General features: G+C 37.0%; 1 protein-coding gene across 1 annotated transcript in view; it reads left to right on the plus strand.

The window, feature by feature from the left end:
- The window catches only part of ANOS1 (anosmin 1), a 109,507-nt gene that overhangs the window by 63,660 nt on the left and 28,708 nt on the right, over positions 1 to 17,139 (plus strand). The window contains exons 5-6 of the mRNA XM_072137843.1: positions 2,536 to 2,720; positions 7,699 to 7,828. Of these exons, the coding sequence (XP_071993944.1) occupies positions 2,536 to 2,720; positions 7,699 to 7,828 (315 nt within the window). The remainder of the gene's footprint in view (positions 1 to 2,535; positions 2,721 to 7,698; positions 7,829 to 17,139) is intronic.

Here is a 17,139-nt window from a genome sequence, read left to right on the forward strand (position 1 = left end):
TTATTGTCTTTAGTGATGTTACAAATACCTAAAACAGAGATATCTGGGAATGAATGAAAAGCTATAGCAGTCTTGGATTTTTATTAGACACCCCTTAGCAATAGTTATTCCATTCCAGAAGTTGTAGTGGTAACATCTTAGAGTTTTATTGGACACCCTACAGCAATAGTTGTTCCATTCCAGAGTTTGGTTGATTACACTGATGCACATATGTTTGGTTACAATAAATATACTACTGTCAGGTTTTTTAGATATTATATAGAGATATGTGTATCAGGGAAAAAGGAAAGATCAGGGAATAAGCACATGAACAGGGTACATGCTCTAAAAAAGGGTTCAGAATACAGGTTCAGAATTTGGATTCAGGGTTTCTGGATCCGGCAGGATAAAAGGTTTGTGGTTCCAGATCAGGTCATGGTTAAGGCAGGATACAGGATTCTAAGTTAGGGTTCCAGATCAGGTTGGGGTTCCAGGGTTCTGGATCAGACAGGAAACAGGGTTCTTTATCAGGCAGGAACAGGTCAGGTGTGGGTAACATAAAAACTGTTTGGAGTACCACACGTCACAGAAGTACCAGATAAGGCTGAGGTACACTGTGTCACGTCACAGAAGAAACAATAACCATCCCTGAGTGAATTTAGCCAGCCCCAGGATGCCATTACTCAATCCACAGCTGAAACTAACACTGATTTGCAGATTGAACTGCCAAAATTAGCACCCAGCAGCCCTGGGTGTGACTCACAAACTCTAAACTCAGCAGCCAGAGTCTATTTAGATGATTTTGACAACCACTATAAATAGATAATTTATGGTTATTGTAATAAGTAACTATTACAGTTACATTGAAGTTCTGGGGGCCTTGCTTAACTTTTTCATTACCTGAATAGCATTCATACATTCTTTCCTTGGACTTCCCTAAGGAATCCTGTTTCCTTTTCCGTTCAAAAGATGTACTGAGTGATTTGTTAATTGGCTTTCTATGTAACTGACTTCCTATTGTATTGAGTTGGTGCATCTGTCATCTGTAAATTCGATAGTTAGGGTGAATATATTCTCTGTATTGAAGCTGACAATCTACCAGTATTAGGCCAAAAGCACATGGCCTTGGTCGGTCCATGAATCACAGACTGTGAGCAGGACAGATTTTGCAGATTGATCACAATGCCAGGACTCTGAGCATTATAGTGATATTGGATGCCATGTGTGCCTTCTCCCCCAAAAAAACTGTGCCAAACTGGAATTATGATCTCAGTTTCATGCTGCAATTCTGCAGGTAATGGTTACTCTTGTCAGTAGTATCTTTGTTCTATGTAACGGAACATGAATATTTATGGTCAAATATTTGTCAATAACTTAACATGATAGTTGACTGCTAAAAATGATTTTAATTGATGCTGATTCATTTTTTATATGTCTTTTTGGGAATCAGAGCTAAGCTACAATGATATAGAGTTTTCTATCCAATGTGGAAATAAAGCTAGTCTCATATTTTATAAAGGATTAATATGGTTTTCTGGGTTCACCTGAAATGCCTTAAGAAGCCGAGGCACAGGAATGATATTCAATTGGTTGTATTTGTATAAATTTCGGGGTGGTACATTGCATCTTTATGTTCACTGCTAAGATTTAAAAGAACCTATGTTTTATGTAATAGAAAACATTGTCATAAAGACATTATGAAATCAACTATTAACAGGATTATTAAGAGAAAAGGTGGACAGTCACTTAAAGATGGTCAAAATGATAGCAAAATTATTGTGTCAATATTATATTATTGAAATTATCAATAGAAGTTTCTCTCTGTTTCATAAAATGTGGCGGTTTACAATTATTTGTATGATTATTTTAGATTTAAATGTTCACACATTGCCAAAAAATGGTAAGAAATAGTGATTAAGTCACATCTTTTTTAGGTGTTCTAGGTGGTTGTTGTACAGGGAAACACATTGAAATGCACTTGTACTTCTTCACCCCTTTTATGATCTTGAAATCCATATGCTGACAATTACATTCGACAAAGAGGTTGAGTTATTTCCAATCAACTGAGTCCAATGGATCTAAATGTAAACCAGATGGACATTGCTGCATGCAAATTGCAGAATCATTGCACGTTACAATTAAAAATAAGGTTTAAAGCAAAATTCAGTCTGACAGAGTTTGTAATGCACATCAGGTAGAGCTGGGACTAACTGCAAGCTACACATTCATTTCAATGTTTATCCAGTATTTCTTAACTATATGTGGTTCTTGAAATATGGGACTTAAGTAGGTATCATACCAAAGCCATAGGCATAAGGCATTTTTGTAAGCTTCAGTAGGTGCGGTTTCCAAAAACTGTTGGGACCATCATAATTTTTTTAGGACGTTTCCCAATAAGATTAAGAATGTGTATATAAAAGATTAAAGGTATAGTTTTTGCCTGTGGACGAGTTATAGATGTGAGGTCGACTCTATCTATCTATATATATTTATAAGGCGTAGCTCTGAAAAAAAGGCCAATATGATTGCAGTTGACATCTACTTTCTTTGTTGTAGGTGTTCCTTTAAAGCCAAGGAAGGAATTAAGCTTCAGTGAACTTCAACATGGAAATCTTGAAATTAAATGGTCTTCAAAGTTCAACATTTCTGTGGAGCCAGTTATCTATGTGGTTCAGAGAAGATGGAATTATGGGATACACCCAAGTGAAGATGATGCCACACCCTGGCAAACAATTTCACAGGTTTGTTTTAACTACTAATATATATTATGCAACCAATGTGCAACCAATGTGCAAAATGACCCCCCCCCCCCCACACACACACACCCCAGGGGCTTTTTTTCTACCAGTTTGAATTATAAAAAAAAAAGAAGATGAAAGAATATGCTTTATGCTGCCTCTTCCTTTGTTTCATCATTGGGATTTTAAACCCAGATATTTTGAAGCAGGTCACCACCAATTTTAAAGTATACAGTTCCTCTGCTCCAAGGCAGATTGGCCTAGCCTTAGTAATGACTAGATAATGCCACTGTGTTTCTGTTTTACCCATAGATACCCATAGATGGTCTTCAGAGGTCTTTAAAAATACTTGGTGATATATACCTTTCTTTTCTGTAGACCCTCTCAGTCATTCAGGTAGTCACATATAGCGCTGCCATTAAGTCCTTATACCTTACAAATAGGTGACCCACTATTGCCCACTACTCCAGATGTAAAAATGCATCAAAAATGCCCTAATTCAAGGGATGCTTATTCTGGTGATTCACAGCTGAGCTGTACAACCTCCACATTGGTCATGGCATAAATGAGACACTCTCTGTAAGTCGCATGTGTATGCAACATATTTCATTTTTATTAAATAATAAATACCACATCTGGCTCATTTCTGCACCAAAACCAGATTTCCATTCCAAATAGAAAACTGCTTTTCGTTACTGATATTTTAAAATAATGCCAAAATAAACATAAGAAGGAGCGTAGTATTATGTGGTTGAGCACTAGTCTATGAAGTGGGAGTTTTTGGCTGAGAATCAATATTAACTTTGTGTGGCCTTGCAAGAATCTCTAGTTGCCTGCATTACAGTGAATTAGATTGTAAGCACCAAGGTCTTATGAATTTACCAGATCTGCTGACAGGTCAAAAGAGTTGAACTAATTAACTTTAAGCCCTCAATCCTTACAATCAATAATATAAAAATAGAGATTCCACATGTTTGCCATCTGAAACCTCTGGAGGTGGAAACAGAGTTACAAAGCTTATTGCAAAGATGGTCAATGAAAAAGATGGCCATGAAAAATATAAGAAAACAAAAAAAAATAAAAAAAATCTGTATGAATCCTTAGCACAAATATATATGCAAAGATATGTCCATGGATGGTATGAATCAATACAGAAACACTTACCTCTTCATGGGCACCCAACACTTAATAACCTGTTTTGAGAGTCCCCTTCCCCATCCACACATTCCTTTGTAATTTATTATGGGTATATGATCCATATTTTAAAAAGCATAAAGATTCCTAATCGAAATCTCTAGCTGTATTTCCAAAGAAGAGTCAGTGTCAATAGTGTACATTGTGTACATAGAGATAGAGCTGCATGAAAAATCTAAATATAGGACCCCCTCATCCTAATGAGCCTGGCCTTTCAAAGAGAAGAGTATTTCTTTATTCCTATTTGTCTTTTTTAAGACTGTATGGCCAGTACTTCACCCCCCACCAAAATCCATGTGGAGTGAGAGTACCAATCATTGGCAAAAAAAAAAAAAAGACATCTTAAACCCGGATGCTGCAAATACCTATTAGCATTGTCTCTGATTTTTGTATAGAAATCCTGTAAATAATATAATCCTATATAAAGAGCCCATTCACTTCATGTGCTATTCTCATATGAGGCAGCAACATCAGTGTTTAGGAGTTTATATAGTTTAGACAACTTGTCACTTGTCCTTGAATGTGACTGGGCACAGTAAATATTGTGTAATAATAATTGTACCATTTTGGTTCAAGAATGTGTTTTCGATTCTATACCACACAGTAATGCAATGCGTCAATCCTAATATTTAAATAATTAATCTAGAAAATGTAATTTCAAATCTATTTAATGCGATATGCATTACTTTAAGATTGCTTTTAACATTTGCAAAATACTTTACTTGACATTTTTTATCTTGTAATTTTTGCAAATTCATGGAACAAATTGACATTTACTAGACATTTAATGGTAATTGCCAGTAAAAGCTATGATCTTCTCAGTAATCTATCAGTAAAAAGTTCAATCTGAAGGTTTACTGATCTTTCATTTTATGTGAGTTGTTGGTTTTGAAAACTTTTGCTAAACTTAAAATATTATGTGTACCTTGCATACAAAAATTGTGCTGAAAAAGCTAAACTCGGCTTGTACTCGAGGCTATTAAAAACAAAAAAAATACTCATCTTTTCAACACCACCTGCAAGTCCTCCTCTCCATCGCTGCCGCCGGCCAGCGGCAGGTCCTTGTGCTTAGCACACACGCACTATGATAGCCATTGAAGTCATAGTGTGTGTGATACTAGTGCACAAGGACCTGCCATTGGCCACCGACAGCAATCAAGAAGTGGAGGACCTATGGAGGGCATCAGAAATGTGAGTACAGAGTTTATTTTTTTTAGGTGCTGTGCATACTGGGGGCAAGGGGCTGACTATATACTGTAGACATAATTCTGGCTATATACTGGTGGCAGGGGGCTGACTATATACTAGGGGGGGCATGGGCTGCCTGACTATATAGTAGAAGGCATAGGCCTGCTATTTACTGCGTCATGTGCTGGCTATATTCTGGTGGCATGTGCTGGCTGTCTATATACTGTCTATATACTGGTGGGTAGTGGACTGGCAGGCTATATTCTGGGGGCAGGGGGGGTGGCCAACTATATACCAGGGTGGCTTGTTAGCTATACTCTGGGGACAGGTAGCCAGTTAGCTATATACTGGGGGTGGGGCAGTAGGCTGGCTAGCATTATACCGGGGGCTGGCTTTATACTGTGGGGCAGATGGCTGACTAGCTATATACTGGGGGCAGGGGGCTGTCTAGCTATATACTGGGGGCATGCACTGGCTAGCTACATAATGGGGGGCAGGTGACTGGCTAGCTATATATTGGTCGGAGTCTGTAACCAATGCATTTCACACTAGGCTTATACTCAATAGGTTTTCCCATTCTTTTTAGTTAAAATTAGGTACCTTTGCTTTTACTGAGATCGTCTCGAATATATACCGTAACTTGATATTAACTTATAGTAAAGCATTTTACTATTTAAATTTTTTGGTCAATACTTTACCTTACCTTACCTTACTCTACCTTAACTCTTAGGTAATAGCTAGAGATTAGCAAATTTATTAATAAATTGCAAATTATTTGTAATTTTGGTATGAATCTGGTGATTTTCACACAGCACATTGTAATTTAAATACTTTCTGATTCACTTTTGACATACAGTATATGTGATATTCACTGAAGTCTAACAAATCCCTTTAAATGTCCATTGATTTCAATGGACTATTGATGGTTTCCATTATTCTTTGTTTTCAACATATCTGTTAGGGTTCTGTTATTAATATTTTTGCAAAAACAGAACATTAAAAACATTTTTTGAAAATTAATAAAAAAAGATAGGTTTATTGAATCTCTACTATTCAGTAGCTGAATATCACATTTTGAACTTTATCACATTTTGTTGAAGCAGATCTGCCAACCACATATATTTTTCCCAAGGTACTGTTTATGACTTGTAGTATCTAAACCAAATACAAGGAATCCTAACTTATGAGGCTGGTGTATTCACAAGGTAAGAGACTCTCTCCACACCTCAAAACTATAATGGAACAGGGTGATGACATGCATATATATATGTATATATATATATATATATATATATATATAGCACAACAGTGATTTGTGTTGTTTTGGCCACTGCATACTGTTTAACCGCTCTTCAATCCAAATACAAAGCCCAAAATGCAATATACTGTTTTCTCCAAGAGCAGCCATGGTGTCAGTAAAGGGGGTGAAGCTTTATTATGTGCAGAAATAGTTGGAACACATAGGCACCAATGCCCTAAGATGAATATGTTATATAACATAAAAAAAGAAAGTAACACTTCTGGATAAGTATTACAAAACTCCAAAAATAATAGGTGAACAAATGGCTATTCATATCCTGGGCAGTTTAGAGTGGTTAGTGTCTACCCCACAGCCTAGCTCCGTCCCTGAAATAAGAATATTTTTCTTTACAGAGTTTAATTCCTTAGTTTAAATAACCTTAGACATGGTATTAATTTCAGCAGACACTTGGAGAAATTTTCTTTCATCAGGATAAACATGGAGAGATAAGACACATCAAGCAAATCGAAGAGAAAATGAGAAGGCCACACAGCGTTTGAATGCATTTGACCTACACGACGGTTACCTAGCCCCATACATCACGTCAAAGACATACATTAAACTAATGGGGTCACTGAATGGTCATTTTATAAATCCATTGATTCCAAGTCAGCCCCTGTCTTGATAGCCAAATAAAACACATTTGCAGCAGAAATGCTTAGATGACGAAGCTAAAATAATAAATGTAAACCATTCGAAAAACACAGCTTTGCGGCATACATTGTAAATGACCAATTACGCAGCTAGAAAACTTTACTTGGGCCCTCTTTTAACAGGTTATAAATTTGAACAATTCTGTGTAGTTAAATTTAGTTATTGAGATTGGCCTCGGCTAAACTGACGTTTGACTTACTATTCTCCATTATAATATAAAATAATTATATATTGAAGAATATGAATCCCCCCCGCCCAAAAAAATAAAAAAAAATAAATAAATGAGCACATTAAAAGAGCACCCAATCAGATCCACTATTGTCATGAGTACATCACTCTCAGTAGCTGCAGAGGAAAGGGGAAAGGGGCAATTTTTGTCATTTTAGCCTCAAGTAGCATAGAAGTACTTTTTTATCACAAAGGTACAAAAGTGCTAATATAGTATAGTACTTTTTTTATTAAATGGGTTTGTCATAAAAAATTAATTACATTTATTAAATGAAAATATAAATATACCATTTTTTTTCACTAAAAAATGTAAAGGTAAAACATGTATTTAATTATTTCCTAATCCCTTTTTATTGTGTCAGTAACAAGCATATTGCTTCCATTTAAATCTAATCAGTATGGAATTTTCTCAATCAGACCACAGATGAAAGGGTACTGCTCTCTGATGTCAGACCAAGCAGGTGGTACCAGTTCAGAGTGGCCGCTGTTAATGTGCATGGAACAAGAGGCTTTACAGCACCAAGCAAACACTTCCGCTCATCGAAAGGTTAGTAAAACTTATCAAGTCTTCACATTATGCATGTTTCACATTACCAGAACCAATTCTTGGAATAGGTCATCAATAGTAGATTGGTTGGGTAATGACTCCCAAGAGCTCTGCCGGTGAGTTGATTGCAGGACCCACAATTCCCTGAAACCAGACACAGTTCAATACACAGAGAAGCAGCATACATATAACATTATAACATATTGGAAGAAAAGTTTTGATCCAGAATACCAAGACATTTTGACATAATATTTCATAGTAATGACCGTAGATCCTTTTCATTCATACTAACCTACTCCCATTGCTAGAATCCAAGTCATTTCCAGTTGTGATGTTTAAATTTTGCTGCCTCACCCTGAGAAACTGAGTAAACTGCAAGTATTCATCCGAAGCATTTACCCTGAATATGACGCATTTGAAGCAAAGGATTGCCAGGACCATGGACTGTGGTTCGGAACACTGGTTACATGTGATCTATATTTATAAAAGTGCCCATCTGGAAAATTCCTAACATCCTACATGTCTCCACTTCTTCCAGATGTAGACAAACCTTTTCTTTGTGCATTTGCAATATACAGTACATGAACAAACTAACCATTTCCTTTACCATTTAACCATCATCTCAGATCAGCATAATTTTTTTACCGACAAATTGAAAAACCTTAAATAAATAGTTGAATTTAGAAAGATATGCAATGGATTAAGAAAATTTGTGCCCTGAACACTGTTTTTCTTTGCACTTTTTTACATATATTGTGACACCAAATACATTAAAAACCAATGATATTCACCCTAACCATATAAGTTTTCGGCTAACTACCACTAGCACCACAATGTTGTTTGAGATAGACCATTCCTGTTTATCCATATCTATTCATCTGACAAACTCTGTGAAATAAACAAAAAGTAGTTCTATATCAGAATAACCTACCAAGTTGAGTGTACATCAGACAAAAGTTCTAAAGTTAATTTTCTGATTACTTACCTGTCACTCCACTGTGGGGCTTATTTACTAAGGTTCCGCAAATGCACTTTCGGTGAACGCGTAATTAAATGTGCCCCTATATGTGCTATAAAGGATTTAAGATCTAAGGGGCTATAGACAAACCTGCATATACACCACAGCAAAAACCACCAGGTTTCATAAATGGGAAAGCTGCAAGGAAGGGGATATATCATTCTATTATGCAACAACCACTTAAAGGGGTTATGCCATGAAACAATTGACTGCAAATGCTGTCAAAGAGGTTAAAATATTTCAAAAATCTATTTGTAAAGGTTACCTGGAAGTAAAGATACCTTTCTATTTGTTATTATGATGCTTGTTCAGCCTCTATTCTGCTCCACACAGAAGCAGATGTGGGAGGGGCCTAGCCAGGCACATGGAAAGCACTTCCCACGGCAGTTATTGCTGCAGAGCATTCAGCCTTCAGAGTCTCCTTCCACCTGCTGTGCTCAAATAGTCCCTGCATTACTGATCCAATAGAAGTCCAATTGAAATGTGTCATACGCCCCATGTTAAAAGTGCACCAAAAAAAAGTTGGTGCAGTCTGTCAAAGCATGCAGGGGGCACCAGATTCATGAAGAACGTGCGACAGAAATCCTGAATCTGGCGCCCCCTGCACACTACACTAAACACTGCACATAGTACACATGTACTATGTATTCTCACAGCATCATGGTCGGTCAGGCTGACATGCATGGATGCATAGATAAATAGGTGACAGCTTCTCACAAGTTACTGATCTTTAGCTACTTCCCTGCTAGTCAGGGACAGGGGGCCCTTTGCAGGACAGCAGTGTAGCATGGAGGGACAGTGCATGGAGGAGAGTACAGGAGGAGGACTGCATCAGGAGAGGTCAGAGCTCAGCCTGTTACTTGTGTTATCTCTGCAGCCTCCTGTGTGACCTGACTAATGGCGGAGGGAGGAGAGGGCTTCTATATTGCTATGATCCATGTTAGGAGAGGACTCCTCTGTGCAGCAGATGTCATGTCTGGCTGCAGTTACCTTGTATCTGTTGCTGTAGGCTCCTGTGTGACCTGACTAATGGTGGAGGGAGGAAGGGCTGCTACATTGCTATGATCCATTTTAGGGGAGGACTCCTCTGTGCAGCAGATAGCCATGTCTATCTGGCTGTAGTTACCTTGTATCTGCTGCTGGAAGCAACTGTGAAGCAGTGGAAATCACCTCATTCACTTGTATGTAGACGGCTGAGCTCTCTGCCCCCTGTCTCACTTCCTATTGGCTGCAGTGTGTCAGCTGATCTCTCAGTGTGGAGAGGAGCTGTGAGCCCGTGGAGTGATCTGTAGTGCAGAGCAGCTGGGGGAATGTTTGTGCACAGACTCGGCCAGATCAGCTGTTGCTCAGGACGGGACACAGCTACCACTAGGGGGCGCCAGCAACCAGGACAAAAGGAGCTATCTCAGTAAGCCTGCATATTTTGTAATAAGTGTAAATGGTGAAAGTACTTGTCACAATGCATTGGACCCACTTACAGCCACTTGCTATGGTGACACAACCCCTTTAAGGGCTTAGGCACACAAACCTGTTAAACCATGCACTGTGCCATGGGTAAGCCATCTGCCGGCAATGCAAACTATAGGGAAGGTTCTATCTCTGCCTGCCTAGCATTCATTATCTATTAACATTGGCAGTGTGAGTGGCACTCACAAGTCATATGGACTGCAAAGTGCACACATTCCGGTGCATGAGTGTGTATAAAACAAGAGGTGGTGATTAACACCAACTACCAATAAGCTGTAGACATTGTGGTCTCGTGTCCAGAATAGGGCAGCTGATAAACAAAGCATCTATATAGAAGTGAATGCCTACTACAGAATCTCGTAGTGGAGCGTCAATGGCTATAAGTCTCCACACACCTACAAGGCAGCCTGAATTGGTAGTCTCTGTAAGGGGAACTCATACTTTCCAATCTTAGTCAAAAGCCTCTTATTTAGCCAAACCAGTTCCCTACTGAAGAGATGCAACCACATTGAAACAGCGCTGTCTACAATTCCTTCTGGAATAGATATACTGGCTTGATTTTAATCTGCATCATGTCATTAGGCTTCCTGAAGTTCATGCTTGATGTCAAGGGAACTGCCTTACATGGTAGCGAAGGGTCACGAGTTAAGAGTTTTCCTTATCCCATCCTGGCAAACGTATTTGCATATTTTCCCAGAACCCCCTAGTGGAGTGGCAATGCCTTTAAGTCTTCACATGCCTACAAGGTGACCTTAATTGGCAGTCTTCCCATGCCTACGACATTACATTTACAGCTGTATATGAAAAGTTCTTTTAAAATTTTCTCTGTCACAAATTTCTAGGGTGAATGGCCTTCATATATAAATGGTTTGTAAAAATCAAACAACCAAGTAAATCTTACTAAAATCTAAGTACCATATGTACTGTTAACTTTGCATACATCTAGTGATCCTTGTGCTCTGGAAACATTTAGTTTAATAGGTTGTGTTTATCTTGTGTGATTTCTTTCACATCCTTCAGTGTATTGCCTTTTAACTGTATATGACAGTTCACCTTCGAAAACTTGTATTTCTGGTTTTACTCAACAATGTATGTGTTGTGGACTTCTTTGTTGTCAGACTCAAAAGGACAGTATAGTAAAAGTAACAGTATGGTTTTACGTCATAAAGGTTGTAAAGAGATAAATATAGATATTCTTTGTATTTAATGTCACTAAATCCGGTACATAAACGCCTCCTTTTATTATATTTATACAATACAACTGGTAATACAGTACCTACCAATGGCCACCAGTATAGACAATGTAAAAAAAATCTGATGATGCTGATGTGACCTCAACCCTAGGAACAATGAATGCAAGAAAAGTACATAAACTGTGTCATGAGGTAAATGAGTTCATATTGTGAGCTACCTCCTTATGGTACGGTGACTCCAATGGATAATAATACCTACTGTGCCCAACATGGGAATGAAAAATGTAAAAGAAACCCATCCTTGTTAAGCTGATCTGTATATCAAGAATACAGACACCATCTCTGAAACCAAATATTAATTGAACAGAAACCTTGAAAAGATTTTATAACATTTCTCACTCCTCCCCAGTCTCTTGTTTTCTGTTAATGATGAAACTTTTTCCGGGGGTTAGTAATTATGTTAAGATGGACAATCTCCTTATGGGGAGACCCCTATTTTATATTTGTCCAAATTTTGCTCTTGTCCAAATTGATTTCTACCAAGTACATGTGTAAGGATTACACCAGGGGAAAAAGATATTCCGGTATAATTCCCTCTTGGTCAGAGGAAGAGGAAATGTAAAAAAATGCAGAAATTCATATAGAAACAAGAGTAGGAATTGTTAGCTGTGTTCTGTGTCTCTCTTTGATAGGAAGATCATAGATGCCCAAAGTTACAGGGTGGTCACATTTCAGTCTTATCTCAGATGCCAGCACCATCTTTGGGTGCAGTCTCAGACACAATCACCATCTTAGGGATTACTCTTAAAACAAAGATTCCATCTTTGAAACAGAGCAATTTCATAGTAGTTGTAGACAGTTATCTGATCACATGAAGAGATAACAAATGTATTTTGCGCACACAAGCAACATACTAAGAATAGTCTTGAGATTTCTCCCTTAACAATTGCAACATTAATTTGTATGTAGGTATGAGTTCTAATGGCTCCTTTAGGATTACAACAATGTCTAAGTGTTAGTCAAAGTCTAATCCACAGCATAGGGGAAAACAATTTAATTAATGTAATTGGCACTTCATCATATAGTAGGAACAATGTGATCTTGTGATCAATGGAGATCCTGTGGATTTTTTTTATAATTAAACTTGAGATGGTTCTGGTAATCCACATCAATCTTTTGAATCCACAGGATACAGGATAACAATCGAATTGGTGTGGATCTGACAAACATAAGTGGTACGTCATCAGTTAGGAGAAACAGGGCTTCTATTCTTGTGAGTGGTGGCGATCCTCTGGAAAATACAATTAAAATTGGGCTGGTTCCTGGTGCAAGTCATAGTGCAATACTGTCTCAGGAACAATCAGAGTCCTTTTGTGTAATAATAACACAATCTTGTTTTCTAGAACCATTTAGTAATTTTCAGTTCATATAAAAGGCAGGTCAAATGTTAACATATATCAGCCACTTTCTGGCCATTCTCTGCACTCACCGGCACCGGTTAGCAATTAAAAATGAACATAGCAAAAATAAAAATCAATACATTACTCACAAACTACTCACTTATCAAGTTAATGCATCCACGGACTCAGATGACACTGGAGCATGCACTAAAGATCCAACTCCCGCAAATATTTGGCTGTTCAGACTCTAGCGTGTGTCCTATACATTATAGGGGCAGATTTATGAAACTGTCCAAGGTTTACTGCAGATAGGTATACTCACAATCCATATGACCTTCATATTGTGAGGTCTGGTGTACAGAGGTTATAATCTATTGTGCTCTTCATGTGTCCAATTTTTTGTATTTGAAAAAGTCTGTATGTCTTAGTTTTGCCTATTTTTCCTTCAATATGTGCATTTTATAGTCTATGAGAGAGAACTGATGCATTAGTATATAATCAGCATTTAATCAGATAAAATATACTTATCTGAAACAAACCTAAAATCTGTCTGTCCTACTCATTGTAACCAACAACAACGAAGCTGTAATTTTTTGGATAGTTCTCTTTAAAAATGAAAGCCATTGTTATTGGTTTCTATGAGTGGCTTTTCTTTTGATAATTTTACTATGTGAACACAAGAATGCTATAATGCTAGAGAAGAGAGAAGTTCAATTCTAATCATTTTGTGGTCAATATTGTCTTCTTGAATGTAGCAGTAAGGGTGTTTTTTCCTCAAAAATGAAAAACAAAACTGTCAACTTCCCCAAAATTACTGGTATTCTCCAAAACATTTGGGAATAGTCCTTTAAATCTATTTAAAGTTGCACATTTTACATCAGTTAATGGCCAATATTGGTACCGCATGTCAAAAACAAGCATTTCAGTGCAAACAAACAGAGTGACAGGTTAAAGGTACCAACTCAATATATAGTTTTTGGAAAAATATCAAATATCTTTATTTAAATTCATACTTCAGACAAGTTAAAAACATTTAAAAGCACCAACATGTACAAATTCATGTCCTATGTAATCAGTCAAATATGTGCAAAATGATGCAAGGATTACAATAGCAGCCACGTAGATATGTGCAAAGAGTAAGCAGTGGTTGCTGTGAAACCCTCTCCCCTGTAATGCCCGCACGGTGCAATCAATTTCCTAGTATAATATAAAGCATAAATAAATACAGTCAAAGCTCTATATGCTGTGAAATGGCTAAATAAATGAAAAGATATCACCGGGATGACAGGAGGGGGGGCTGGCCAGCAACTACTGCTTATTCTTTGCACATATCTACGTGGCTGCTATTGTAATCCTTGCATCATTTTGCACATATTTGACTGATTACATAGGACATGAATTTGCACATGTTGGTGCTTTTAAATGTTTTTAACTTGTCTGTAGTAGGAATTTAAATAAAGATATTTGATATTTTTCCAAAAACTATATATTGAGTCGGTACCTTTAACATGTCACTCTGTTTGTTTGCACTGAAACATTTTACACCAGCTACACCAAAATGTTATCAAAGTAACGTTAATAAATGACTGCTGGTCTTAAAGTTAATAGTACCGGCATGTCATGTGCACCAGCATTTTGGCACACAAGGCATGTAAAAGCTTACATTTTTTGTACAGGCCATGGAATTTGGGACTTTTTGACTTGTTGTTTTTTTTTTTAAAAGTGGGTACAATGTGGCAAAACCTGGAAGTTGAAACATTTTAGTAATGTTGGCATTTTACACATGTAATGTATCCATTTTTAAGACTGGTGCATGAAGCACAAGTATTAATAATTTGGCCTCAATGTTCACCCTTGAATAACACTTTTTATAAACTTTATATTATCAATATTATAATATTATCAATTTATTTTCTCAATAGATAAATGTACCATTTCTGGATTAGAACTAATTTATTTTCTGCTATAGAGCTAAAAAATACTGTTATAGAGCTGATTCTTTCAATGTACTTTTCCAACATAAAACTCTGCGTTTCCAATAGTTAGCATGTTATTTGCTTCATTAGCACATTATCTGATATTACCAATACAGGAATATGAACATAAATGTTTGGAGGTGGGAAAGTATTAATCCTTCATTCAAGTGTGTAGACTTATAGCTGATGTTCCATTAGGGGATTCTTGGAAGTATGCAAATAGGTTTTCCTAGATGGAACAAGTAAAATCCACGCCATAAGCTGTTAAATCCTATGTCAGGTATCTTTATCTCTCATCTATCAGTGTATACAAGACAGAAAGCTGATTTACACAAACTGGGAAGAAAGGAAGGAGAAAAAGAAGGACATTTTTAAAATAAAGTATAGTCTTAAATTTACTATGATCATCTTCTCTATTGATTTAATGCAAATTTGTTAAAACTTTAGTTATGTTTTAAACAATAAATTTAATTACAATGTTTAAACTTTGGCCAAGTCAAGTGTGTCATATATTTCTACATAAATGGCTGGTAGTAAGTGTAGGAATGGGGAAAAAAAAGGCTATTTGTTTCTTTCTTGAGGCTTAAATCTCATATGGAGAGTGATTTCATGGTTCCATTGCTTGGTGCTAGTAAAATCAGAGCACACACCCCCAGCCTTCAATAAAAATCTTTCTCTCCCCCTCATGGGACTAATGATTTTCTAATGTCGAGCAGCTGGCTTATGTGTGTCATTTGTTGAGCGCTATGGAATCCTAAGGATATGTCTTTAATGTTTTAAGTGCTGAGAAGCTTGTCTCTACCACCAAGCCAAACTTTAAGTTAGGAGATAAAATGATATAAGACTAAAATAGACATATTTTACATTTATTATGTCTTGCAGCAAAATGCTATTTTTTTGAACGTTTGAAATTTTATTTTAGTTCTAAGATTTCTCATCATAGTCAGACATTGAGCCAAGTAAACAGGGACTAGACATCTATGTGTCTATCTAGTAATAAACAAAAGTCCAGAGCAGCGCATTGACCTAATAAGGCATGGGTGCGAAGCCACAAAGTCCTTGGCAATGAACTCATGTATGTAATCCACAGAAAAGGCGGCAGTCCAGATTATAAGTGTTGAAGATGGTGATCCTTTATTCCATGTTATAGCAGCAAAAGGTTGCTAAAGAAAGTTTGCTATAACCCAAAAGGTTCCACCAGCTTCATGTTTTGAAATCTGGGGAACTACCTCTATTTATCAGTAATTTTAATTAAGGAGCCTCAATCTATAGCTTTAAAGATACAAAATGATGTACATTTACAATGTTGTAAGAACATGACCTCCTTCCTTCTAAAGTCAAATTATGCCAGATATCCTGAAGGCTCTAGTTAGTTCATATTAATATAGTAAATATTTTAGTTTTTTCATCTATTATTACTATCAGAATAACACAGGTTTATTAATATTTTCTCAAACCTACAGTACATCATTGTTGGCTTTTTTTAGTATTTTTTACCAAAATTGCACCTGGCGGCCATCATTGTTATCTTTTAGGGCTACACTTACCCATCACTCCTTTTCTAGATTCCTTTGAAAAAAGTCAAGGTGCAAAAAATGTCTAAAACATGTAACAAATCTGACATTTTTGCTTATGAAATGGGGCACATTTACTAAGGGCTTTGCCCTGCACTTCTGTCGAACTTTGCACATTCTTGTAGGTGTAAACTGCTTGCACAGGTATTTAAGAAGTGTCTCCGCCACTATTGTGTCACACACGACCCTTTTGTGGCGCAGCTGCGCTGGCCTCCATGCGACACTAATTAGGGGGTGTTCCGGCTCTCAGTCCAACTGAGCCGCACTGAGCACCGTATTTAACATGCAAATTGTGTTTCACGCCATATGTTAAAGATGCACCACAATAAATTTGGTGAACTCTGTCGGCCCAGTGCAGGGAAGCGAAAGATTCATGATTTCTGGCGCATGATCTTAATGAATCAGTCGCACCGAGCATCATACACAGAAAGAGCACCTTCACCTAGTGAAGTTTCCATCTTTCTTAATAAATGTGCCCTATTATATTGATTATAACAAATATAACGCAAAAGCTAAAGATATTTTTAAATTTAAGATATAGAATAAGAGATAAATGGTTCCATTCAATTCTATAAGAATTTCATCTGCTAGATGTTACATTGTCATCTAAGCATCTTCAGAATTCTATTACTGTTCCTGTTCTCTGCCTTTATGGGGAATTAGACAATATACATTGATATACC

This window comes from Engystomops pustulosus, chromosome 2, assembly GCF_040894005.1.
Source record: "Engystomops pustulosus chromosome 2, aEngPut4.maternal, whole genome shotgun sequence".
Classification (NCBI taxonomy): Eukaryota; Metazoa; Chordata; class Amphibia; order Anura; family Leptodactylidae; genus Engystomops; species Engystomops pustulosus.